The sequence below is a fragment of the Thunnus maccoyii genome, chromosome 3, assembly GCF_910596095.1.
Source record: "Thunnus maccoyii chromosome 3, fThuMac1.1, whole genome shotgun sequence".
NCBI lineage: Eukaryota > Metazoa > Chordata > Actinopteri > Scombriformes > Scombridae > Thunnus > Thunnus maccoyii.
The window spans coordinates 36,621,780-36,648,934 of NC_056535.1; the positions used below are offsets into that span (position 1 = coordinate 36,621,780).

The 27,155-nt window shown below is 38.6% G+C and overlaps 2 protein-coding genes across 4 annotated transcripts; both read right to left on the minus strand.

Moving 5' to 3' along the window:
• Positions 1-946: 946 nt before the first annotated feature.
• On the minus strand, positions 947-12,734 carry LOC121890134 (nuclear factor 7, ovary-like). Of its 2 annotated transcripts, XM_042402417.1 has the most exons (3): positions 12,543-12,734; positions 11,049-12,433; positions 947-1,098 (listed from the first exon to the last, which is right to left on the minus strand). In XM_042402417.1, exons 2-3 carry the CDS (start codon positions 12,414-12,416, stop codon positions 1,069-1,071), a joined length of 1,398 nt encoding a protein of 465 aa, XP_042258351.1. In that variant the 5' UTR covers positions 12,417-12,433; positions 12,543-12,734; the 3' UTR covers positions 947-1,068. The 2 variants fall into 2 exon arrangements, with proteins under 2 accessions (XP_042258351.1, XP_042258359.1); XM_042402425.1 differs by lacking the exon at positions 12,543-12,734 and having other exon boundaries at positions 11,049-12,492.
• On the minus strand, positions 10,994-26,124 carry LOC121890147 (nuclear factor 7, ovary-like). Of its 2 annotated transcripts, XM_042402441.1 has the most exons (3): positions 25,919-26,124; positions 24,381-25,809; positions 10,994-11,016 (listed from the first exon to the last, which is right to left on the minus strand). In XM_042402441.1, the coding sequence occupies exon 2, from the start codon at positions 25,790-25,792 to the stop codon at positions 24,401-24,403; it is 1,392 nt and encodes a 463-aa protein (XP_042258375.1). In that variant the 5' UTR covers positions 25,793-25,809; positions 25,919-26,124; the 3' UTR covers positions 10,994-11,016; positions 24,381-24,400. The 2 variants fall into 2 exon arrangements, with proteins under 2 accessions (XP_042258375.1, XP_042258370.1); XM_042402436.1 differs by lacking the exon at positions 10,994-11,016 and having other exon boundaries at positions 24,282-25,809.
• Positions 26,125-27,155: the final 1,031 nt, after the last annotated feature.

Below are 27,155 nucleotides of genomic sequence, written 5' to 3' on the forward strand. Positions count from 1 at the left end.
AGTATTTGCTCAACATTGCCTCTTGGTCTCTGACCTGTGGGACAACTGGCAGGCTTCCCAACCACACTAATAACACCTTATATTACTCTGAATACTCAGTTCAGCTGCATAAACAACTTGATAAACAAGCAGGAACAAGTTTGAATGTATGAATTCTGTGTTGGAGTGAAACTGTTTTTGATCAGTGTTAAAACTCAAACACAAAATGATAATGTGAGGAAACAGGACGGGGAATCAGAAGGCTGCATTGATGCAGTGCTCAGTGTCACAACTATAAAAAAGACAAATTTCCAGTGAGGCTGCAAATGGACTGAACCACTGAAGGGATATGGAGAGAAATTGGTCCCAATAATGGTGACAAATGCGCATCACATGATCTACAAATAAAAATGTGATTTATAAATGTGTATAATGGTGTTTACGAATATATTGTCCAATCCACAAACAAATACCAAACAATCTGAACAAATGTCAAACAATTACAATTAAATACCTCACAACTTGGCTTAATATCAGTATTTTACATATACAGTATATATTCAACTTCAAGTTCATGAATCTGATAAAAAAAGATTTGCTTTTCAAAAGCTTCCTGCGCAAATAAACATCTAAAAATATGTAATTGTGAAGTTCTTTTGCATTAAGTTGTACAGATGAGACCTGCTGTATTTCTGACCTGGAACAGAGATGGATAAGCCAGAGCTGGAACTGAATATATTTAGTTACAATTATATGAAGATGATGTTTTTCACTGTGTGAACATGTAAACTGTTTTCAAACCCTCAGTGTCGACATCAGGAAACATTAACAACAATTTAAAATGATAGAGTATCAATAAGAAAACTAAAAGCTGAAGAAACCAAATATAAAGATCAGAAAATAAGTCAAATCATTTTATATTTGACAAAAACAACAATTAAAGCAACATGAACATATTTTGGAATAATGAGACAGCAGCAGGACAGAAGCTTCAGAGGTTAAATTCAGCAACTTTTCCCTTTAAGAAATAAATGACAGTAATTATAAGAACCATCATCATCATCATCATCATCATCATCATCATCGTCTCTAACTGCTCTGTTTCACTGTCACAGAGACCTTCAGTGGGGAAATCAGTGGAGGGAGCTGATGGTGACCATGCTGAGTATTTACCTTCATAGAACTTTATTCTCCATAATCCAGACCGTATGCGTCCCTTCCTCTGGCCAGACTCTGATAACACACCCAGTGACCAGTCTGTACTGTCTCCAACCTCGACATCCCAGCTGTGAGTCCCTGAGTTAAAGCCCTCAGAGCCCAGAACAGAGTAGAAGAAGTTAAACCTCTCTGGATTATCAGGAAGCTGCTGTTTCCCTCCATATCTCACACTGGTCAGATCATCAGACAGGATGAGTTCTGGATGAGCAGTGTTTGGATCCAGAATGACAGGAGTGTAGGAGACCATCTCCTTCATGTTGTTCCAGATGTTGAAGGTCAGGTTGCCCAGGTGTTTGGCCTGGTCTATCAGAGCTCCTGAGGGCAGCTGTGGATCATCCAGCAGGGGGCAGCGCTGGACTCTTTCCACTGCAGCCTTGTAGTTGTGCAGGAATGAGACGTCTTCAGCTCTCAGCTCCTCCTCTGTGGCTCTGACTGTGTGTGAAAGAGCTGCTATCTCTCTGCTCAGAGCCTCCATCTTCTCCTTCATCATCTGACTCTTCTGCTCCTCTTCCTCCCTCAGAGCAGCCATCCTGGCCTCCTCTTCCTCTTCTAGAAACTGGTGAAGCTTCTTAAACTGCTCCTTAATCTGCCTCTCTGTGTGTCGGGCCTGGACCTTAATGTGTTCTGCTGTTTCATCAAACTTCACTTTAACTTCTTCACAAACCTTTAACTTCTTCTTTAAAGGCTTCAGAGTTTCCTCAAGTTCCTTCTTGTGTTGTCGTGCAGCTTCATCGACGGGTCTGATTATGTGATTGGTGTGTTTTTCTGAATCTCTGCAGACGAGACACACTGGCTGCTGATGGTCCAGACAGAAGAGTTTGAGTTTCTCAGAGTGCAGACTGCAGAGAGCCTCTGAAGCTCTCTGATCTCTGTCCTGTAAGAAGGACTCACACAGGTTCTTTAACACCAGGTTACAAGGTGGTTGTTGCCTTGAAGATCTTCTCTTACAAACTGGACACTCACGTGTTTGTTTCTGTCTCCACCAGCTCTTCAGACAGTCTTTACAGAAGCTGTGGCTACATGACAGATTAACAGGATCTCTAAAGACGTCCTGACAGACCGGACAGCAGAGATCCTCCTCTGATCTGGAAGACATTTTGTCTCAGAGTGAAGCTGAAAACACAGCAGACAGAAAGTACAGTCAGTCATGGCTCCCCTCCCTCCTCTACTAACCTCACTGACATTTACTTTCACTTTGACTCCAGTTTTTAGTCAAACTCACATTCAGTGTGTGGAGAGTCAGCAGGTTGAAGCAGCAGAGTTCTAGTTTTCACTTTTCTCTCCTGTAGCTGTTCTCACTCAGAGGAAGCTGTTAGTTTGGTCTGAAGGTGAATCTGATCGTCTGTTTTTCAGTCTGTGTGTCTCTTTAGAGACGAAGAATAAACTGTTTCCTGCTTTGTCTCAGGTGAGTCAGCTGAGGGGCGGAGCTTGTCAGACCTCTTCTGATAAATGCTGTTGCTTCACATGTAGCACAGGGTGTGTTTCATTCCAGTATTTAAAAAAAACACGATCACAGACTAACAGGTTTTACCTGATTTTATCTGTACAGTACAGAACATCTTGACCTTTATGAAGCTTGTAATTAAACTGTCATTGAGAGGGGAAGTTCTGTTGTGACGGAGCATTTATTGTGAAAGCTTTACAGGAACTTTGGATACACAAAGGAGGGAATATTATTCTGGTTGATCCAGTTAAGATTTGGCAGAGTGTTTACTGACACACCCAGCAAGTCTTGCACCATCGGATCATCGCTGCTTTTGCTGCCTCAGCTTGTGACGGTTGGACTTGTTGTGTTTTCAGGGTGCCAGATCTCTCTCCTGCCATGTTGTCAGTAGTCAGGTTTTTGTACTCAGTCAATAGTTTAGTCAGTCTTCACAAAGGATGCAGGCTGAAGCAACAATACTTAACATATTCCCTTCACACTGAATAAAAATAAACTGTACAAACCCAAACATGGACAACAAACACAAAATATTAAGGCAAGAATATTCATATATTCCAGCATGTTTTTATAATCCCCAAAATCCCACAGTCTCTGAAGAACACTCCACAACAAAACAAAACACTCCAACTAAAAACTCCAGTACAGGTTTCCCCTTTCAAATACATAACCAAAAAAGGCCTTTAATAAAATAAGATTATTTTACTCACAGAAGTCAGTCATTCTGAAGGTGAATCTGAGTCTGATTGTATTTTTTACAGTCTACGAGGCCGACACGTTATTTTATCCTGGCCTTCAGTAGGGGCGTGTTTTTCAGTGAGATTAAGTTTAAATCAAAGTTTCTACTTTTCACTGTGGTCATTCACATTTAAACATGAATTGCATAGTTTAATATATCACTCAAATATTCAGAGACACACACATCTATAACGTAATCACTATTCCAATACCCTGATTTGACGAACTGGATTAACTTACATATTAAAATTAAAATGCAGTCTTGACTATCTGTTGACTATACTTCTATTAAAATGATCTCATACAAAAAGGTTAAACAGCGATCAGTTCAGTCTAATGAAAAAATACTGTAGTTATTTAACAAACCTACTTTTAATGTTAACTAAATCTTATTTTATAACTACTAATGTTAATTCTTCACTTATCAAAGTAATCCTTCATACACACATCAAATTTCTACAATCATATAGAGTTCAACAGCAATTTAGTGAATAACATGAGCAGAAAGTATTGTACTATATTATAGACACCTCTCTTCAGTGTTCAAAGCTTTACTATTAACTGACCACTGGGTGGCACTGTTGGTACGTGTAATGTGTGGTCATTTAAACATGAGTATTTTAGCTATAATTTATCACAGAAAATTCAGAGTTTAACAATTTTGACCAGCATTACTTTGTGACCAATAATATAAAGTTTACAAGATGGTTATATTCTCAATATTTATTCAAACTTTGGCTTAAGAAACACAGAAACTCAAGCAAAGCCTGCCATTAATTTACCACTGGCATCTGGCAAATGTTCTTATCTGGAGTCACACCAGAGTGAAACACAAAAGGGGAAGAATAAGTGTGTGTGTGTGTGTGTGTGTGTGTGTGTGTGTGTGTGTGTGTGTGTAGATAATAGATAGGAATGTCCCAGCTCATCAAAACAAACTGATGATGTTAAATTGTAAACAAGGAAAAGTCCTTTAATCCAGTGTTTTCTGAGATTTAAGCTCTTTTAGTCTGTGTCATCATTGTGTCACCACTGGGGGGCTCTCTGGAGTTAGAATGGGAGGAGACTGTCCTGAGTCTCGACCCCTTTCTCAAACTACATCCTCCAAATGAACGCTGAACCGTCTATGCACAGTTTCTGGTTTAATCAATAGAGGCTGCAAGGTAGCGATGCAAATCCACTTCACAAATAGCTGTAATCTTCCTCTATAACCGCTGCATATGAGATAGTATTGGATGAGTTTGTTCATCTGCTGTCAGCTTAGCTGTAATAAAGTGAAGAGGGTGTTTAGGTCTGCATCAAGAACTCTCAGTGGCATACCAGGGAGGTGCATGTATAATACGTAGGGACCAGTGGGCCATGAGCCGGAGGCCAAAGGCGTAATGATAGTACAAGGTTTGAGATACCAATCCCTCCTTCATCCACTGGTCTCTGTAATTTGCCATTTCAGAGAAATGTGTTGCACAGTCTGTCAAATTGTTTAAAATACTTGAGGGGAAGTTCAGCAGCTGGTGCCTGTAAAAGATAGTTGAATTTTGGTGTACAGTTCATTTCAAGCACATTTGCCTTGCCCCACAGGGAGAGGAAAAGGAGGGACCGTCGCTCTGTGTCAGCCTTGAATTTGGCCAAGAATTCAGATCCTTTACTGCAGTAAAAGTACCAATACAGCTATTTAAAAATACTCCATTTCAAGTAAAAGTCCCGCATGAAAAATCCTACTATAGTAAAAGTACAGCTTAATACGAGCTTAATACTTATTATCAGACGTAGTTAAGGTATTGCTGTCATGGTTCTGTCAGTCTGTTTTTACATTCCTTTGTTGCCGTTGTCCACCAGATGCTCTCAGACTTTTCTCCCTGTTTTGTGAAGACATGACTGAGTGGGAGAAGTGTTACTTGTGTACTTAAATTATTGTCATGTGTATTTTGTTAAGCTACGCCAGTCAGTGTGTGGAGTCATTTCTAATGTTGTTCTGTTATTCACTTTAAAGGTTCTGTATGTAGGAATCAGAAATTCCTTCACATTAGTGATACCTGTGGCCATCAGATAAACTGAAGTCAACATCCTGGTGCTTGCGCTGCACTTACACTTCTCATAATTACATAAATGATCTCTAACATTGTGTTTCAGCAAACCATCTCTCATTCCCAGTTAGTCAGTCGTGGTGTGTTGTGTCGTTATGCCGTCATTCTCTCTTCTTTGGAAGAGACATGTAAAATGATGCTCCAAGGGAGGACGGCCTCCCTAACCAATCAACAACCAGAATGCAATATTGACATCAACTTGGTCCAATGATAGTTTCCAGAATTCATCTTCAATTCTCTCCACTGTAAAGCAGAGTAGCAGCAGTTGATAGCTCCTTGTCTTAGCCAATGCAACAGCTGGCTTGTTGTAGCAGCCTGAAGGACTCTTTATACATCCATGGAAGGACTGTTAAGGACTGTTGTTAAGCTAACGGGAGAAATTATCTGGACTGTGCAGCGCAGCAGCAGCAGGACACTGCCAGGGAGCAGCTGGAGAGAGAAGCAACCGGAGAAACAACCAGGAGAGTTAGCTTGTTTGTCATTGTTGCTAATGATATCAGACTGGTTAAGCAGCAGCTATAAAGTTTTGTTGACTAACAAACAAGATGACTAACAGTCACAAATGGATGTTATGACAGGAATACTTCATCTCCATGATAGAAAGAAGAAGACATCAGATAACGTGAGTCAGATACAGCTTCTCTCTCTCTGTCTGTTTGGTCGCTAATTTCATCTCTGATGGTTAAAAGTCTTTCTGTGTGGCTGTTGTGTGAATTTATCTCCTTAACAATGCAGCAGAGATATACATATAATGTGTTGTGGTTAGTTTGCTTGTAGTTACAGTGAGTTGTCTGGACTCACTCATTCACGTGGAATTGATCCAGTTTTTAATTGAGTGGTTGTTCAGTCACCTGTTGATGTTGTATGATTAGTGTGCAGGGGGTCTGGCTGCTTGCTTCTGACAGTTTCTTTAGTTTGTTTTTAAGCTGAGCCATATATTGAGTAATAAGCTTCAAGTAACTAGAATAACAAGTGTTAACTAGTGGTGTAACTGATCGTAGTTGATCCATGATCTGTACGGATCGCCACCCACCGTTCGGCAGGCATATGAACTGCGGATTAATTGTAAAAATTTAATGTATGTCTTAAGAGAAAGTAAACAAACTGCTGTAAGTACAAGTCATGGGCGGACAGCGTGTTGCTAACAGGGATTTTGAAGGGTAACGATCAAACCAGCATCTAACGGGTCCGAAGTGACATCTGTAGGTATGTTTACACACTGTTTGATGTACTGCAGCTGAGCAGCTAATAAGCATCTAGCTGCTAACTGATGTTAGCGGTGAATGTTTGTTTGGTGGCTCGTTCAACAAGCTGCAGGACAAGACGTGTGTTCATGTTTCTAAGTTATCATCAAGTATTGATGATGTGGACAGAGTCTGTTTCATTCACTACCATGTTTAAAAGAGGAAGGTATCATGCCTCATATTGCAATAATTGAGCACTGAATTTTTCATATATTTTATTTTATTTTATTTTATTTAAACATTAGACATCTTAAATGTTGTTTGTCTTGAATGCTTTCATTTAAGACCATGGGCAAAAGTTCATTGTTGTTTTGTGCTGTAAGCGTGTTACAGAATAAATAGAAAACAAACATTTATTTGTCTCCCTCCCTTTTTTTTTGCTGATCCTAAAAATGATCTGATCCGTGACTCAAATCCGTGATACGATCCGAATCGTGAGTTTTGTGATCCGTTGCACCCCTAGTGTTAACATGTCAGCTTTGTAGACTATATTTTGTATGTCATGCACATAGTTAAGAGTGTGTAAGTCATGTATTTGATACATGCATTAATACTTTCTGATGTGAACCTACACTTTTAGATCTGTGAATGTTTTTAGTGCTCAGTCTTTCTAGTATTCAGCACTGATCTCTTCCTGTATCACATTATAAGTTTTGTGGTACTTTATATATTTCTGTATACTAAGAAAATACATAGGAATACACGTGTAAATCATGTGACATCTTGTCTGTTTTTGATGAGAACATAAATCTGTTGTCACAATAGAACAATACTATAAATTTGAATTTCACTTTGTTGGTAAAATCACACATCTGAACCAGTCCATGGCTAAAATGAGCTCTTCTTTGTTTAGAAACAATATGTATATGCTAAATGTCTTTAAAGAAGCAGCCTTTACACCACTCAGGGGTTTTTGTTTTTGAAAGCAAATTGTTTTATTGGCATATAAAATTGCCCCCCCACCCCTCCGATTTCATCAGGTGGGGGACAATCATATAGTTTGATGCAGTATGTTGGTTTTCTTCCTGTCCTCCCCAATTTTTTGAGTCACCAGCCACCACTGGTGTGGGGGTTGAATGCAGCTCATTTTTGTAGGATACAGCAGAAAGGCCTATATACATACAGCACATTATATACAAACTTTGTATGACGTTTGGTGTTATTATCATTTATTTTACAATAATTATAGGTCTTATATTTATAATTCAGTGGTGGGGATGACCTATGAGGGGAAGGGAAAAAAATGGAGTGAGGGTGACAGTTTAGTGATAAAGTGCTGTAGAAAAATACCATCAAAAATAAATTTGTATTATTTTTGTTGTTGTTATCAGGTGGATTTCTTTTTCAATATTATTTGACATGGATGCTAAGGTCAGTGGTTGGTAGGTTTGAGAACAAAAGACTGTGGTGTCTGTTTTTTAACCCCAACAGCACCACTAAGGGTGGCTTCTTTCTGGGGCATCTTCAGGTTGCGTCCAAAACAGATAAGACCCACAGTGAGGTTAAACCCATGAGAAGACGTCTGGCATAAGTTGAAAGAGGCTTATTTCAATTAATCAAGGCCATTGGTGAGTCTGTGTCCGTTGGGAAAAGGGAGGTTCTGTTATGCTTATGGCTTCAGAGACCTGGGTGCTGATTTATAGATTGTGAACATATGGTGAAATACTAATGTACATAAGTCTCAAATTACCACCACTGAAGAACACATTCTATATATCCTATTTTCACTTTATTTTATCTTATTTTATTATTATTATCAAGTGGGTTTTATTTCTCATCTCATGTTACATTCATGTTTTTATGTTTATTTAATGTCTTATTTCATTTGAACCACTTTGAGCTGCATTTCCCATATGAATGGTGCTATATAAATAAAATTATTATTATTTTAATTATCCCTAGATGGGCTTTTAAAATACATAAAATACACCAAAACATCAGGTTAACTTTGGCAATCTGATTTAGCTAAAAAATCTCAGATGTTTTGTTTCTTGTATAAAACAATATGCATATGACATTCAAAAGATACACAAAGCCTAATGTTGTATAATGTTGTCACGTGTATATGGAGGTCACAGGTTGGGTTGTTTGAGACTGATTTTAATATTTTCTCACACTAAATATCTTCAGAACTGATCAGTGAACTCCTCTGTTCATTTAGTGTTTCTTAATGTCATTTCTTTACTTAATATTTTGTTATTTCATGTTGTATTTATTAGTTTTTGGGGGTTTTTTTCTTAAGTTGAAGGGAGGTCATATGTATAAGCCTCTTACCTTCTTCTGTCACATCTGTTTTATTTCTATTATCTGGATTTTATGCTGCTGTATATGTGTGGAAATAACAAAATCTAAATCTAATCTGTTTTTGTTACAACCAAAAACTACCAGGGAAATCTTTCAGTTAAATCCATTTATTGTTTAGCAAAAAGAGCTAAAAGCAACACAATTTAAAGGAAAAATGTGGCTGCAGAGCCAAATCAAAGAAATATTTAAAGAATTTACAGCAACTTCTACTCTCAACACAAATACCACAAATTAACTGTTTATCAGTGCTGAACAACATTAGTACAGTTTGAAGTATTTGCTCAACACGCCAATGTAATGGGAAATTGCTGATGACTCAATAAACACACAAAGAGAGCATTGTCAGGTTATGAAATAGTGTAATCAAATAATACAATCAGAAGTATAATGCATCATAGTTCTGGAGACAAAGATACCACCTAGCTATCTTTTCTTTGTCTGAAAGGTTGGCACTTAACCAGTCCCTTAAATACTACTCGTACAGTACAGAATTTAAGACATCTGTTTACTAACCTTACAGGTCAGCAACCAACCCTCAGATAGAAACATAAGTCAAAAGTTCAGCTAACCTAGGAACAGATTTTCTTCACAACCATATATGACAGTACATAAATATGCACCACGTAGCATCACAAAATAACATTACTACTATATTAAATTAAGGACAAACCACACTATCCTCTAAAGCTTATCAGTTTTACACATAAACATCTACATAACTACAGTTTATCTTAGCACTGGCTCAGGTAAAGGTATAACAGAATAAACTGTTAGACACACAACTGCCTCATCTTACACAGCAAAGACCTAAGTTTAGAATAGACATAGCACAGAAGAATTTAGAACATGTGTGAAACACAAACTAACACTAAACTGAACTTAAACACTGTCTGAAACATGTATGATATATTGAAGAAATACATCAAATGATAACCTGTTATTCAGTTTTCTTTTACACCATGAAACCGTCCTGTAGTTTGTGGTTCATTGCCTCCATTAGTGGCCGAACATACAACTGTTCTCTGACCTGTGGGACAACTGGCAGGCTTCCCAACCACACTAATAACACCTTATATTACTCTAAATACTCAGTTCAGCTGCATAAACAACTTGATAAACAAGCAGGAACAAGTTTGAATGTATGAATTCTGTGTGGGAGTGAAACAGTGTTTTGATCAGTGTTAAAACTCAAACACAAAATGATAATGTGAGGAAACAGGACGGGGAATCAGAGGGCTGCATTGATGCAGTGCTCAATGTCACAACTATAAAAATGACAAATTTCCAGTGAGGCTGGAAATGGACTGAACCACTGAAGGTCTATGGAGAGAAATTGGTCCCAATAATGGTGACAAATGCGCATCACATGATCTACAAATAAAAACGTGATTTATAAATGTGTATGATGGTGTTTATGAATATATTGTCCAATCCACAAACAAATACCAAACAATCTGAACAAATGTCAAACAATTACAATTAAATATAATATATATATATATATATATATATATATATATATGTATACATAAAAAAATTACTTTTGAAAGGTTTCTTGTGCAAATAAACATCTAAAAATATGTAATTGTGAAGTTCTTTTGCATTAAGTTGTACAGATGAGACCTGCTGTATTTCTGACCTGGAACAGAGATGGATAAGCCAGAGCTGGAACTGAATATATTTAGTTACAATTATATGAAGATGATGTTTTTCACTGTGTGAACCTGTAAACTTTTTTCAAACCTACAGTGTCGACATCAGGAAACATTAACAACAATTTAAAATGATACAGTATCAATAAGAAAACTAAAAGCTGAAGAAACCAAATATAAAGATTAGAAAATAAGTCAAATCATTTTATATTTGACAAAAACAACAATTAAAGCAACATGAACATATTTTGGAATAATGAGACAGCAGCAGGACAGAAGCTTCAGAGGTTAAATTCAGCCACTTTTCCCTTTAAGAAATAAATGACAGTAATTATAAGAACCATCATCATCATCATCGTCTCTTACTTCTTTGTTCCACTGTCACAGAGACCTTCAGTGGGGAAATCTTCAGTGGGAGTTTATCCCAAGTGTCAATGTATGGAAACAGTGTGTCAGTGAAAGTGTGTGTGAAGGTGTGTATGTGTTTGTTAGTATCAGGATCAGAGAACGACAGATTTCCTCTGTTCCAGTCCAGATTCACTCTGATCCTCTGGAACTTCTTCTTCACTGGGAGAACAGTGTCTGGAGCTGATGGTGACAATGCTGAGTACTTACCTTCATAGAACCATATTCTCCATAATCCAGACTGTATGATTTCCTTCCTCTGGACAGACTCTGATAACACACCCAGTGACCAGAATGTATTGTCTCCAACTTCGACATCCCAGCTGTGAGTCCCTGAGTTAAAGCCCTCAGAGCCCAGAACAGAGCAGAAGTATGAGTCAAACCTCTCTGGATTATCAGGAAGCTGCTGGTTCTCTCCATATCTCACACTGGTCAGATCATCAGACAGGATGAGTTTTGGATGAGCAGTGTTTGGATCCAGAATGACAGGAGTGTAGGAGACCATCTCCTTCATGTTGTTCCAGATGTTGAAGGTCAGGTTGCCCAGGTGTTTGGCCTGGTCTATCAGAGCTCCTGAGAGCAGCTGTGGATCATCCAGCAGGGGGCAGCGCTGGACTCTTTTCACTGCAGCCTTGTAGTTGTGCAGGAATGAGATGTCTTCAGCTCTCAGCTCCTCCTCTGTGGCTCTGACTGTGTGTGAAAGAGCTGCTATCTCTCTGCTCAGAGCCTCCATCTTCTCCTTCATCATCTGACTCTTCTGCTCCTCTTCCTTCCTCAGAGCAGCCATCCTGGCCTCCTCTTCCTCTTCTAGAAACTGGTGAAGCTTCTTAAACTGCTCCTTAATCTGCCTCTCTGTGTGTCGGGCCTGGACCTTAATGTGTTCTGCTGTTTGATCAAACTTCACTTTAACTTCTTCAAAAACCTTTAACTTCTTCTTTAAAGGTTCCAGAGTTTCCTCAAGTTTCTTCTTGTGTTGTCGTGCAGCTTCATCGACGGGTCTGATTATGTGGTTGTTGTGTTTTTCTGAATCTCTGCAGACGAGACACACTGGCTGCTGATGGTCCAGACAGAAGAGTTTGAGTTTCTCAGAGTGCAGACTGCAGAGAGCCTCTGAAGCTCTCTGATCTCTGTCCTGTAAGAAGGACTCACACAGGTTCTTTAACACCAGGTTACAAGGTGGTTGTTGCCTTGAAGATCTTCTCTTACAAACTGGACACTCACGTGTTAGTTTCTCTCTCCACCAGCTCTTCAGACAGTCTTTACAGAAGCTGTGGCTACATGACAGAACAACAGGATCTCTGAAGACGTCCTGACAGACCGGACAGCAGAGATCCTCCTCTGATCTGGAAGCCATTTTGTCTCCGAGTGAAGCTGAAAACACAGCAGACAGAAAGTACAGTCAGTCATGGCTCCCCTCCCTCCTCTACTAACCTCACTGACATTTACTTTCACTTTGACTCCAGTTTTTAGTCAAACTCACATTCAGTGTGTGGAGAGTCAGCAGGTTGAAGCAGCAGAGTTCTAGTTTTCACTTTTCTCTCCTGTAGCTGTTCTCACTCAGAGGAAGCTGTTAGTTTGGTCTGAAGGTGAATCTGATCGTCTGTTTTTCAGTCTGTGTGTCTCTTTAGAGACGAAGAATAAACTGTTTCCTGCTTTGTCTCAGGTGAGTCAGCTGAGGGGCGGAGCTTGTCAGACCTCTTCTGATAAATGCTGTTGCTTCACATGTAGCACAGGGTGTGTTTCATTCCAGTATTTAAAAAAAACACGATCACAGACTAACAGGTTTTACCTGATTTTATCTGTACAGTACAGAACATCTTGACCTTTATGAAGCTTGTAATTAAACTGTCATTGAGAGGGGAAGTTCTGTTGTGACGGAGCATTTATTGTGAAAGCTTTACAGGAACTTTGGATACACAAAGGAGGGAATATTATTCTGGTTGATCCAGTTAAGATTTGGCAGAGTGTTTACTGACACACCCAGCAAGTCTTGCACCATCGGATCATCGCTGCTTTTGCTGCCTCAGCTTGTGACGGTTGGACTTGTTGTGTTTTCAGGGTGCCAGATCTCTCTCCTGCCATGTTGTCAGTAGTCAGATTTTTGTACTCAGTCAATAGTTTAGTCAGTCTTCACAAAGGATGCAGGCTGAAGCAACAATACTTAACAAATTCCCTTCACACTGAATAAAAATAAACTGTACAAACCCAAACATGGACAACAAACACAAAATATTAAGGCAAGAATATTCATATATTCAAGCACGTTTTTATAATCCCCAAAATCCCACAGTCTCTGAAGAACACTCCACAAAAAAACAAAATACTCCAACTAAAAACTCCAGTACAGGTTTCCCCTTTCAAATATAATTCAGTTCAGTTCAGTTTTTCCAACTAAAATAACATTAAGTTCAGTTTGTTTTCAGTTCAAATAATAACCAAAAAAGGCTTTTAATAAAATAAGATCATTTTACTCACAGAAGTCAGTCATTCTGAAGGTGAATCTGATTCTGATTGTCTCTTTTCCAGACTTTGTGTCTCTTTAGAGACGAAGAATAACAAACTGTTTGCTGGTTTGTCTCAGGTGAGAGGTGGACCTTTGTCACGCCTCTTCCAGTAAATGCTGTCACTCTACCAACACCTCTAAAGATTCATGACCGACAGGTTTTATCTAATTTTTTTTTTTATTGGCAATATCTAAAAAAACACACACAACAAGAAATAACAATACAATACAATGACAACTACCCCTGTAGTAACATAGGAAAATAACAGTAATGTGTATTACAAGTGCAACGGTGATGCGTAAATTAGATGAAGTTTTAAAAAAAATTAAATGAAAACAAAAAAGGAGGAGCAGGAAAAAAACCTACATGGTACCAAAAAAAACCCAAATATATATATTTACATACATACTGTATATGTGACTCAGGCTGTCATCAATGGTCGAGGGTCACAAAATACACCAAGTAAAGTGATCCAAAGTAAATACAGGTGTAAGTTGGTTACAGGTCAGGAAGCTAGGCTAGGCCACAAACTCAATCAGGGTCCTTATATGGGATCCACACTTCTCCCTTTTTAAAAGATAGCAGTCTACCTTATTCATGAGTCCTAAAGGATAGACTTTCTATTGCTGCCACCTTGCTGAGCTGACTAAACCAGACATTCACAGATGGAGCTAACGGGGATCTCCACTCACACAGCCCATCATGAACCCACTCTGCATCTGATTGTGATAAATCCCTCGAAAGAGAAGGGTCACCCAGAACACCAAGAGCAGGGGAGATGGGATTTTCTACGTCTCTACTGGCTGCAAAAAGAAGTCAGATTGTATGGAAGTCTTTGAGAAAACGACCCTACTTCTCTCTTGATTGATTACTTCAGTGAACTGTTTCCTGATGAGTTTATGATATCAATCGCTAGTTTCACGTCTTCTTCAATACAGCATGATGTTCATTTTGTAAATTATGGTCCCATTTAGAGTAAAATAGAAGATAAAGCAGCGTATGCTTTAGGGCGTGGCTACGTTGTGATTGACAAGTCGCTACCATGGCGACGATGTTGATTATGTAATGTAACCATTGCATATAGACGTAGCTGCTGCTATTTCACAGAGTGTGTTCAGTTCACGCAAGTTAATTGTTACATTGTGATCACCTAAAAGAAGTCTTGTTCAGCATTTGGTTTTAATAAAAGATCCATCAATGAGTCGGATGATCAGATTTTACGGTGAATACGTTTTGTTTTAACGGTTTTAGGCCTGTTTTTCGCTAGCGAAAATTAGCATTAGCATTAGCATGATCACTGTTAACCATAGATTGTAAATGCACTGTGCTAAGAGAGTTAGCAGCTAGCGCTATGGTCAGCTACACCCTCTCATCCAAATATGGTCACTTCTGGCTCCAAAAATCAAACATGGCGACGGCCAAATCAAAGATGGCGACGGTCAAATCGCTACACTCGAGGCTTCAAAACAGAAGTTCACTAACCAACGGGTGACGTCACGGTGACTACGTCCACATTTTTTTCAGTCAATGAGGCCGACACGTTATTTTATCCTGGCCTTCAGTAGGGGCGTGTTTTTCAGTGAGATTAAGTTGAAATCAAAGTTTCTACTTTTCACTGTGGTCATTCACATTTAAACATGAATTGCATAGTTTAATACATCACTCAAATATTCAGAGACACACACATCTATAACGTAATCACTATATGATTTGACGAACTTGATTAAGTTACATAATAAAATTAAAATGCAGTCTTGACTATCTGTTGACTATACTTCTATTAACATGATCTCATACAAAAAGGTTAAACAGTGATCAGTTCAGTCTAACAAAAACATGCTATAGTTATTTAACAAACCTACTTTTAATGTTAACTAAATCCTATTTTATAACTACTAATGTTAATTCTTCACTTATCAAAGTAATCCTTCATACACACATCAAATTTCTACAACCATATAGAGTTCAACAGCAATTTAGTGAATAACATAAGCAGAAAGTATTGTACTATATTATAGACACCTCTCTTCAGTGTTCAAAGCTTTACTATTAACTGACCACTGGGTGGCACTGTTGGTACGTGTAATGTGTGGTCATTTAAACATGAGTATCTTAGCTATAATTTATCACAGAAAATTCAGAGTTTAACAATTTTGACCAGCATTACTTTGTGACCAATAATATAAAGTTTACAAGATGGTTATATCCTCAATATTTATTCAAACTTTGGCTTAAAAATCACAGAAACTCAAGCAAAGCCTGCCATTAATTTACCGCTGGCATCTGGCAAATGTTCTTATCTGGAGTCACACCAGAGTGAAACACAAAAGGGGAAGAATAAGTGTGTGTGTGTGTGTGTGTGTGTGTGTGTGTGTGTGTGTGTGTGTGTGTAGATAATAGATAGGAATGTCCCAGCTCATCAAAACTAACTGATGAGGTTAAATTGTAAATAATAAAAAAAGTCCTTTAATCCAGTGTTTTCTGAGATTTAAGCTCTTTTAGTCTGTGTCATCAATGTGTCACCACTGGGGGGCTCTCTGGAGTTAGAATGGGAGGAGATTGTCCTGAGTCTCGACCCCTTTGTCAAACTACATCCTCCAAATGAACGCTGAACTGTCTATGCACAGTTTCTGGTTTAACCAATAGAGGCTGCAAGGTAGCGATGCAAATCCACTTCACAAATAGCTGTAATCTCCCTCTATAACCACTGCATATGAGATAGTATTGGATGAGTTTGTTCATCTGCTGTCAGCTTAGCTGTAATAAAGTGAAGAGGCTGTATAGTTCTGCATCAAGAACTCTCAGTGGCATACCAGGGAGGTGCATGTCTAAGACGAAGGGACCAGTGGGCCATGTACTGGAGGCCAAAGGCGTAATGATAGTACAAGGTTTGGGATACCAATCCTTCCTTCACCCATGGTCTCTGTAATTTGCCGTTTCAGAGAAATGTGTTGCACAGTCTGTCAAATTGTTTAAAATACTGGAGGGGAAGTTCAACAGCTGGTGCCTGTAAAAGATAGTTGAATTTTGGTGTACAGTTCATTTCAAGCACATTTGCCTTGCCCCACAGGGAGAGGAAAAGGAGGGACCGTTGCTCTATGTCAGCCTTGAATTTATCCAAGAAGGGTTCAAAATGAACACACACAAGGTCTGAGAGCTGTAAGGGGAACAGGACACGCAGAAATAAAATACCTGCTATGGGCCAGGAAAAGTCTTCCAGTTTAAATAAAATTTCTCCCATTAAATCTCTTCAAGTGGTGAAAGAAGTATTCAGATCCTTTACTGCAGTAAAAGTACCAATACAGCTATTTAAAAATACTCCATTACAAGTAAAAGTCCTGCATGAAAAATCCTACTATAGTAAAACTACATAAGTATTACAAGCTTGATGTAGTTAAAGTATTGCTGTTATGGGTCTGTCAGTCTGGTTTTATATTCCTTCATTGCTGTTGTCCACCAGATGCTCTCAGACTTTTCTCCCTGTTTTGTGAAGACTGGACTGAGTGGGAGAAGTGTTACTTGTGTACTTAAGTTATTTCCATGTATATTTTGTTATGCCAGTCAGTGTGTGGAGTCATTTCTTATGTTGTTCTATTATTCACTTTAAAGGTTCTGTATGTAGGAATCAGAAATTCCTTCTCATTAGTGACACCTGTGGCCATCAAATAAACTGAAGTCAACATCCTGGTGCTCACGCTGCAAGACTGTTGCAGGTCTTTTTCCTCACGTACACTTCTCATAATTACATAAAAGATCTCTAACATTGTGTTTCAGCAAACCATCTCTCACTCCCAGTTAGTCAGCCGTGGTGTGTTGTTGTGTCGTTATGCCATCATTTGTTGATGGAGGCAGAGGAGATTGATCCTCCTCTATTTTTTGAGAGGCAAGAGGGAGATAAAATATAAAAAAGAATATTTGGTTGAAATAAATCATTACCAAATCTCAGTATTATTTACAACATATTTTTTCTCTCTTCTTTGGAAGAGACACGTAAAATGATGCTCAAAAGGAGGATGGCCTCCCTAACCAATCAACAACCAGAATGCAATATTGACATCAACTTGGTCCAATGACAGATTCCAGAATTCATCTTCAATTCTCTCCACTGAAAGGCAGAGTAGCAGCAGTAGATAGCTCCTTGTGTTAGCCAATGCAACACCTGGCTTGTTGTAGCAGCCTGAAGGACTCTTTATACATCCATGGAAGGACTGTTAAGGACTGTTGTTAAGCTAATGGGAGAAATTATCTGGACTGTGCAGCGCAGCAGCAGCAGGACACCGCCAGGGAGCAGCTGGAGAGAGAAGCAACTGGAGAAACAACCAGGAGAGTTAGCTTGTTTGTCATTGTTGCTAATGATATCAGACTGGTTAAGCAGCAGCCATAAATTTTTGTTGACTAACAAACAAGATGACCAACAGTCACAAATGGATGTTATGACATGAATACTTCATTTCCATGATAGAAAGAAGACATCAGATAATGTGAGTCAGAAACGGCTTCTCTCTCTCTGTCTGTTTGGTCGCTAATTTCATCTCTGATGGTTAAATGTCTCTCTGTGTGGCTGTTGTGTGAATTTATCTCCTTAACAAGAATGCAGCAGAGATATACATATAATGTGTTGTGGGTAGTTTGCTTGTTGAAGTTACAGTGAGCTGTCTGGACTCACTCATTCATGCAGAATTGATCCAGTTTTTAATTGAGTGGTTGTTCAGTCACCTGTTGATGTTGTATGATTTGTGAATGAATGTGCAGGAGGTCTGGCTGCTTGCTTCTGACAATTTCTTTAGTTCGTTTTTAAGCTGAGCCGTATATTGAGTAATAAGCTTCAAGTAACTAGAATAACAAGTATTAACTAGTGGTGTAACTGATTGTAGTTGATCCGTGATCTGTACGGATCACCCCCCACGGTTCGGCAGGCATATGAACTGCGGATTAATTGCAAAATTTAATGTCTCTTTTAAGACAAAGTAAACAAACTGCTGTAAGTACAAGTCATGGGCAGACAGCGTATCACTAACAGGGATTTTGAAGGATAACGATCAAACTAGCATCTAACGGGTCCAAAGCGACATCTGTAGGTATGTTTACCTGCTGTTTGATGTGCTGCAGCTGAGCAGCTAATAAGCATCTAGCTGCTAACTGATGTTAGCGGTGAATGTTTGTTTGGTGGCTCGTTCAAGCTGCAGGACAAGACGTGTGTTCATGTTTCTAAGTTATCATCAAGTTTTGATGATGTGAACAGAGTCTGTTTCATTCACTACTGTGTTTAAAAGAGGAAGGTATCATGCCTCATATTGCAATAATTGAGCATTGAATATTTCATATATTTTATTTTATTTTATTTAAACATTGGACATCTTAAATGTTGTTTGTCTTGAATGTCTTCATTTAAGACCATGGGCAAAAGTTCATTGGTGTTTTGTGCTGTAAGCATGTTACAGAATAAATAGAAAATAAAGTTTTATTTGTCTCCCCCTTTCTTTGCTGATCCTAAAAATGATCTGATCCGTGACTCAAATCCGTGATACAATCCGAACCGTGAGTTTTGTGATCCGTTGCACCCCTAGTGTTAACATGTTAGCTTTGTAGACTATATTTTGTATGTCATGCACATAGTTAAGAGTGTGTAAGTCATGTATTTGATACATTGATTGATTTGATACATGCATTAATACTTTCTGATGTGAACCCACACTTTTAGATCTGTGAATGTTTTTAGTGTTCAGTCTTCAATCTGTTCCTGTATCACATTATAAGCTTTGTGGTACTTTATATATTTCTGTATACTAAGAAAATACATAGGAATACACGTGTAAATCATGTGACATCTTGTCTGTTTTTGATGAGAACATAAATCTGTTGTCACAATAGTGATACTATAAATTTGAATTTCACTTTGTTGGTAAAATCACACATCTGAACCAGTCCATGGCTAAAATGAGCTCTTCTTTGTTTAGAAACAACATGTATATGCTAAATGTCTTTAAAGAAGCAGCCTTTACACCACTCAGGGGTTTTTGTTTTTGAAAGCAAATTGTTTTATTGGCATATAAAATTGCCCCCCACCCCTCCGATTTCATCAGGTGGGGAACAATGATATAGTTTGGTGCAGTATGTTGGTTTTCCTCCTGTCCTCCCCAATTTTTTGAGTCACCAGTCGCCACTGGTGTGGGGGTTGAATGCAGCTCATTTTTGTAGGATACAGCAGAAAGGCCTATATACATACAGCACATTATATACAAACTTTGTATGAGGTTTGGTGTTATTATCATTTATTTTACAATAATTATAGGTCTTATATTTATAATTCAGTGGTGGGGATGACCTATGAGGGGAAGGGAAAAAAATGGAGTGAGGGTGACAGTTTAGTGATAAAGTGCTGTAGAAAAATACCATCAAAACTAAAATTTGCAGCTCTGTACTGCAGTTTTTCCTTTATTAGGGCCCGAGCACCTAGCGGTTCACTCACACTCTCCATTCAAATATATGAGTATTTTTCTGTATCCAGCCGCAGTTACTTATTGTCTCTACACACCTGACAGTACACATGTCAATCAAACTTTGACCAGGTCATGTAGGTTAAAAGTCTTTACTTTTCTAAAAATAGACTTGATGAAAATTAGGAAATTAATTTGTTTTACACACAAACTCATCAAGAGTTTTCAATTTACTAATTGAAATTCAAGTGAATGGGCCCAAAACTTGCATGATTTTGATGACACAGGTGTGAGCAAGACAGACATGTCTCACCCTGCAGCAAATTCTCATCCTCACACCGTTGAGATTTGGTGTTTCGCCATGACAGAGGAAGTTGCTATAACTTTATTGTAAATGCACCAGTCCGCACCAAACTTTACATGTTTGATAAGAGTCCCGGCCTGAACACGTCTACATGACAATATTCTATCAGTGATGCAAACTGGCTGAATAGCGCCCCCCATGAAATTTCAGCAAAGCAGCCCCAGCAGCAGGCAAAATAGTGGACAAAGGAAGTGATGTTTATCTCCTTCTTGCATTGTCTGAAAACAGCCCAGGTCTGAAGACATCTATATGCCCGTGATTGCATCCCAGCCTGATGTGCACGGAGGCGCGAGGGCCCGTTCAACGCTGCTTGCAGCTTTAATTTTATCTTATTTTTGTTGTTGTTATCAGGTGGATTTCTTTTTCAACATTATTTTACATGGGTGCTAAGGTCAGTGGTTGGTAGGTTTGAGAACAAAAGACTGTGGTGTCTGTTTTTTAACCCCAACAACACCACTAGGGGTGGCTTCTTTCTGGGGCATCTTCAGGTTGCGTCCAAAACAGATAAGACCCACAGTGAGGTTAAACCCATGAGAAGACGTCTGGCATAAGTTGAAAGAGGCTTATTTCAATTAATCAAGGCCATTGGTGAGTCTGTGTCCGTTGGGAAAAGGGAGGTTCTGTTATGCTTATGGCTTCAGAGACCTGGGTGCTGATTTATAGATTGTGAACATATGGTGAAATACTAATGTACATAAGTCTCAAATTACCACCACTGAAGAACACATTCTATATATCCTATTTTCACTTTATTTTATCTTATTTTATTATTATTATCAAGTGGGTTTTATTTCTCATCTCATGTTACATTCATGTTTTTATGTTTATTTAATGTCTTATTTCATTTGAACCACTTTGAGCTGCATTTCCCATATGAATGGTGCTATATAAATAAAATTATTATTATTTTAATTATCCCTAGATGGGCTTTTAAAATACATAAAATACACCAAAACATCAGGTTAACTTTGGCAATCTGTTATTTTGTGTTACACACAACAAGATTTAGCTAAAAAATCCCAGATGTTTTGTTTCTTGTATAAAACAATGTGCATATGACATTCAAAAGATACACAAAGCCTCAACAGTAAAATATAATGTTGTCACGTGTATATGGAGGTCACAGGTTGGGTTGTTTGAGACTGATTTTAATATTTTCTCACACTAAATATCTTCAGAACTGATCAGTGAACTCTTCTGTTCATTTTGTGTTTCTTAATGTCATTTCTTTACTTAATATTTTGTTAAATCATGTTGTATTTATTAGTTTTTGGGGGTTTATTTTCTTAAGTTCAAGGGAGGTCATATGTATAAACCTCTTACCCTCTTCTGTCACATCTGTTTTATTTCTATTATCTGGATTTTATGCTGCTGTATATGTGTGGAAATAACAAAATCTAAATCTAATCTGTTTTTGTTACAACCAAAAACTACCAGGGAAATCTTTCAGTTAAATCCATTTATTGTTTAGCAAAAAGAGCTAAAAGCAACACAATTTAAAGGAAAAATGTGGCTGCAGAGCCAAATCAAAGAAATATTTAAAGAATTTACAGCAACTTCTACTCTCAACACAAATACCACAAATTAACTGTTTATCAGTACTGAACAACATTAGTACAGTTTGAAGTATTTTCTCAACACGCCATGAAACCGTCCTGTAGTTTGTGGTTCATTGCCTCCATTAGTGGCCGAACATACAACTGTTCTCTGACCTGTGGGACAACTGGCAGGCTTCCCAACCACACTGATAACACCTTATATTACTCTAAATACTCAGTTCAGCTGCATAAACAACTTGATAAACAAGCAAGAACAAGTTTGAATGTATGAATTCTGTGTGGGAGTGAAACCGTTTTTGATCAGTGTTAAAACTCAAACACAAAATGATAATGTGAGGAAACAGGACTGTGGATATCAATGGATATCAGGGAAGCCAGCTTGCTAAATATTTTTAAAAGAAAGCTAAAAACTCATCTCTTCACTTGAGCCTTTAACTAACTTTTCTCTCTGTCAGCACTTCTGCATGTCTTTCAAAATGTTGTATTTTACTTGATTTTATATATTTTATGTTTTAAACTTTGTTTTTATTTTATTTTACTCTTAATATGAAAGTCAGTGACCACTGAGGTCAGTGGTTGGTAGGTGTGAGAGGAAAAGACTGTGGTCTGTGTTTTTTAACCCCAACAGCACCACTAATGGTGTTTTTTTTTTTTCCGGGGCAGCTTCAGGTTGCGTCCGACACAGATCAGACCCACGGTGATGTTAAACCAGTGAGAAGACGTTCTGGGATAAGTTGAAAGAGGGTTTTTTTAGTTAATCAAGACCAGTGGTGAGTCTGTGGGAAAAGGGAAGTTATGTCACACTTATGGCTTCAGAGAACTATGTGCTGATTTATAGATTGTGAACACATGGTGAAATACTTTGAGTTTTCGCTTATTAGGTCTCAAATAACTACCACTGAAGTATGCATTCTATCTATTCTATTTTTAGTTTATTTTATCTTATTTTTGTTGTTGTTATCGGGTGGATTTCATTTTCCACCTCATTTTACATGGGTGCTGAGGTCAGTGGTTGGTAGGTTTGAGAGGAAAAGACTGTGGTCTGTGTTTTTTAACCCCAACAGCACCACTAGGGGTGGCTTCTTTCTGGGGCATCTTCAGGTTGCGTCCAAAACAGATCAGACCCACAGTGATGTTAAACCAGTGAGAAGACGTTCTGGATTTTATGCTGCTGTATATGTGCGGAAATAAGATCTAAATCTAATCTGTTTTTGTTACAACCAAAAACTACCAGGGAAATCTTTCAGTTAAATCCATTTATTGTTTGGCAAAACAAGCTAGAAGTAACACAATTTAAAGGAAAAATGTGGCTGCAGGTGGAGCCAAATCAAAGAAATATTTAAAGAACCAACAGCAACTTCTATTCTCAACACAAATACCACAAATTAACTGTTTATCAGTGCTGAACAACATTAGTTCAGTTTGAAGTATTTGCTCAACATTGCCTCTTGGTCTCTGACCTGTGGGACAACTGGCAGGCTTCCCAACCACACTAATAACACCTTATATTACTCTGAATACTCAGTTCAGCTGCATAAACAACTTGATAAACAAGCAGGAACAAGTTTGAATGTATGAATTCTGTGTGGGAGTGAAACTGTTTTTGATCAGTGTTAAAACTCAAACACAAAATGATAATGTGAGGAAACAGGACGGGGAATCAGAAGGCTGCATTGATGCAGTGCTCAATGTCATAACTATAAAAAAGACAAATTTCCAGTGAGGCTGGAAATGGACTGAACCACTGAAGGTCTATGGAGAGAAATTGGTCCCAATAATGGTGACAAATGCGCATCACATGATCTACAAATAAAAACGTGATTTATAAATGTGTATGATGGTGTTTATGAATATATTGTCCAATCCACAAACAAATACCAAACATCTGAACAAATGCCAAACAATTACAATTAAATACCTCACAACTTGGCTTAATATCAGTATTTTACATATACAGTATATATTCAACTTCAAGTTCATAAATCTGATTAAAAAAAATTGCTTTTGAAAAGCTTCCTGCGCATATAAACATCTAAAAATATGTAATTGTGAAGTTCTTTTGCATTAAGTTGTACAGATGAGACCTGCTGTATTTCTGACCTGGAACAGAGATGGATAAGCCAGAGCTGGAACTGAATATATTTAGTTACAATTATATGAAGATGATGTTTTTCACTGTGTGAACCTGTAAACTGTTTTCAAACCTACAGTGTCGACATCAGGAAACATTAACAATAATTTAAAATGATACAGTATCAATAAAAAAACTAAAAGCTGAAGAAACCAAATATAAAGATTAGAAAATAAGTCAAATCATTTTATATTTGACAAAAACAACAATTAAAGCAACATGAACATATTTTGGAATAATGAGACAGCAGCAGGACAGAAGCTTCAGAGGTTAAATTCAGCCACTTTTCCCTTTAAGAAATAAATGACAGTAATTATAAGAACCATCATCATCATCATCGTCTCTAACTGCTCTGTTCCACTGTCACAGAGACCTTCAGTGGGGAAATCTTCAGTGGGAGTTCATCCACAGTGTTAATATATGGAAACAATGTGTCAGTGAAAGTGTGTGTGAAGGTGTGTATGTGTGTGTTAGTATCAGGATCAGAGAACGACAGATTTCCTCTGTTCCAGTCCAGATTCACTCTGATCCTCTGGAGCTTCTTCTTCACTGGGAGAACAGTGAGGGGAGCTGATGGTGACAATGCTGAGTATTTACCTACATAGAACCATATTCTCCATAATCCAGACTGTATGTCTCCCTTCCTCTGGCCAGACTCTGATAACACACCCAGTGACCAGCCTGTATTGTCTCCAACCTCGACATCCCAGCTGTGAGTCCCTGAGTTAAAACCCTCAGAGCCCAGGACAGAGGAGGAGTCAAACCTCTCTGGATTATCAGGAAGCTGCTGTTTCTCTCCATATCTCACACTGGTCAGATCTTCAGACAGGATGAGTTTTGGATAAGCGGTGTTTGGATCCAGAATGACAGGAGTGTAGGAGACCATCTCCTTCATGTTGTTCCAGATGTTGAAGGTCAGGTTGCCCAGGTGTTTGGCCTGTTCTATCAGAGCTCCTGAGAGCAGCTGTGGATCATCCAGCAGGGGGCAGCGCTGGACTCTTTCCACTGCAGCCTTGTAGTTGTGCAGGAATGAGACGTCTTCAGCTCTCAGCTCCTCCTCTGTGGCTCTGACTGTGTGTGAAAGAGCTGCTATCTCTCTGCTCAGAGCCTCCATCTTCTCCTTCATCATCTGACTCTTCTGATCCTCTTCCTCCCTCAGAGCAGCCATCCTGGCCTCCTCTTCCTCTTCTAGAAACTGGTGAAGCTTCTTAAACTGCTCCTTAATCTGCCTCTCTGTGTGTCGGGCCTGGACCTTAATGTGTTCTGCTGTTTGATCAAACTTCACTTTAACTTCTTCACAAACCTTTAACTTCTTCTTTAAAGGCTCCAGAGTTTCCTCAAGTTCCTTCTTGTGTTGTCGTGCAGCTTCATCAACGGGTCTGAATCTGTGATTGGTGTGTTTTTCTGAATCTCTGCAGACGACACACACTGGCTGCTGATGGTCCAGACAGAAGAGTTTGAGTTTCTCAGAGTGCAGACTGCAGAGAGCCTCTGAAGCTCTCTGATCTCTGTCCTGTAAGAAGGACTCACACAGGTTCTTTAACACCAGACTAACAGGTGGTTCATCCCTTGAAGATCTTCTCTTACAAACTGGACACTCACGTGTTTGTTTCTGTCTCCACCAGCTCTTCAGACAGTCTTTACAGAAGCTGTGGCTACATGACAGAACAACAGGATCTCTAAAGACGTCCTGACAGACCGGACAGCAGAGATCCTCCTCTGATCTGGAAGCCATTTTGTCTCCGAGTGAAGCTGAAAACACAGCAGACAGAAAGTACAGTCAGTCATGGCTCCCCTCCCTCCTCTACTAACCTCACTGACATTTACTTTCACTTTGACTCCAGTTTTTAGTCAAACTCACATTCAGTGTGTGGAGAGTCAGCAGGTTGAAGCAGCAGAGTTCTAGTTTTCACTTTTCTCTCCTGTAGCTGTTCTCACTCAGAGGAAGCTGTTAGTTTGGTCTGAAGGTGAATCTGATCGTCTGTTTTTCAGTCTGTGTGTCTCTTTAGAGACGAAGAATAAACTGTTTCCTGCTTTGTCTCAGATGAGTCAGCTGAGGGGCGGAGCTTTGTCAGGTCTCTTCTAATAAATGTTGTTGCTTCACATGTAGTACAGGATGTGTTTCATTCCAGTGTTCAAAAAAACATGATCACAGACTAACAGGTTTTATCTGATTTTATCTGTACAGTACAGAACATCTTGACCTTTATGAAGCTTATAAATAAACTGTCATTGAGAGGGGAAGTTCTGTTGTGACGAAGCATTTATTGTGAAAGCTTTACAGGAGCTTTGGATACACAAAGGAGGGAATGCTGTTCTGGTTGATCTAGTTAAGATTTGGAGTGTTTACTGACACACCCAGCAAGTCTTGCACCATCGGATCATCGCTGCTTTTTGCTTTTTTTTTGTTTTCAGTTCAAATCATAACCAAAAAAGGCTTTTAATAAAATAAGATCATTTTACTCACAGAAGTCAGTCATTCTGAAGGTGAATCTGATTCTGATTGTCTCTTTTCAGACTGTGTGTCTCTTTAGAGACGAAGAATAACAAACTGTTTCCTGGTTTGTCTCAGGTGAGAGGTGGACCTTTGTCACACCTCTTCCAGTAGATGCTGTCACTCTACCAACACCTCTAAAGATTCATGACCGACAGGTTTTATCTAATTTTTTTGTTTCTTTTTTTAATGATTATAAGTTTTATTGGCAATATCTAAAAAAACACACACAACAAGAAATAACAATACAATACAATGACAACCACCCCTGTAGTAACATAGGAAAATAACAGTAATGTGTAATACAATTGCAACGGTGATGCGTAAATTAGACAAAGTTTTAAAAAAATTAAATGAAAACAAAAAAGGGGGAGCAGGAAAAAAACCTACATGGTACCAAAAAACCCCCAAATATATATATTTACACACATACTGTATATGTGACTCAGGCTGTCATCAATGGTGGAGGGTCACAAGATACACCAAGTAAAGTGATCCAAAGTAAATACAGGTGTAAGTTGGTTACAGGTCAGGAAGCTAGGCTAGGCCACAAACTCAATCAGGGTCCTTATATGGGATCCACACTTCTCCCTTTTTAAAAGAC

Bases quoted from the DNA above. Each gene is read 5' to 3' on its own strand.
- LOC121890134 (XM_042402417.1), bottom strand. From the start codon at position 12,416: ATGGCTTCCAGATCAGAGGAGGATCTCTGCTGTCCGGTCTGTCAGGAC. The intron at 1,099-11,048 runs GTCTCTGTGACA...TCCCCACTGAAG, and splicing joins TGAAGATTTCCCCACTGAAG to GTCTCTGTGACAGTGAAACA.
- LOC121890147 (XM_042402441.1), bottom strand. From the start codon at position 25,792: ATGGCTTCCAGATCAGAGGAGGATCTCTGCTGTCCGGTCTGTCAGGAC.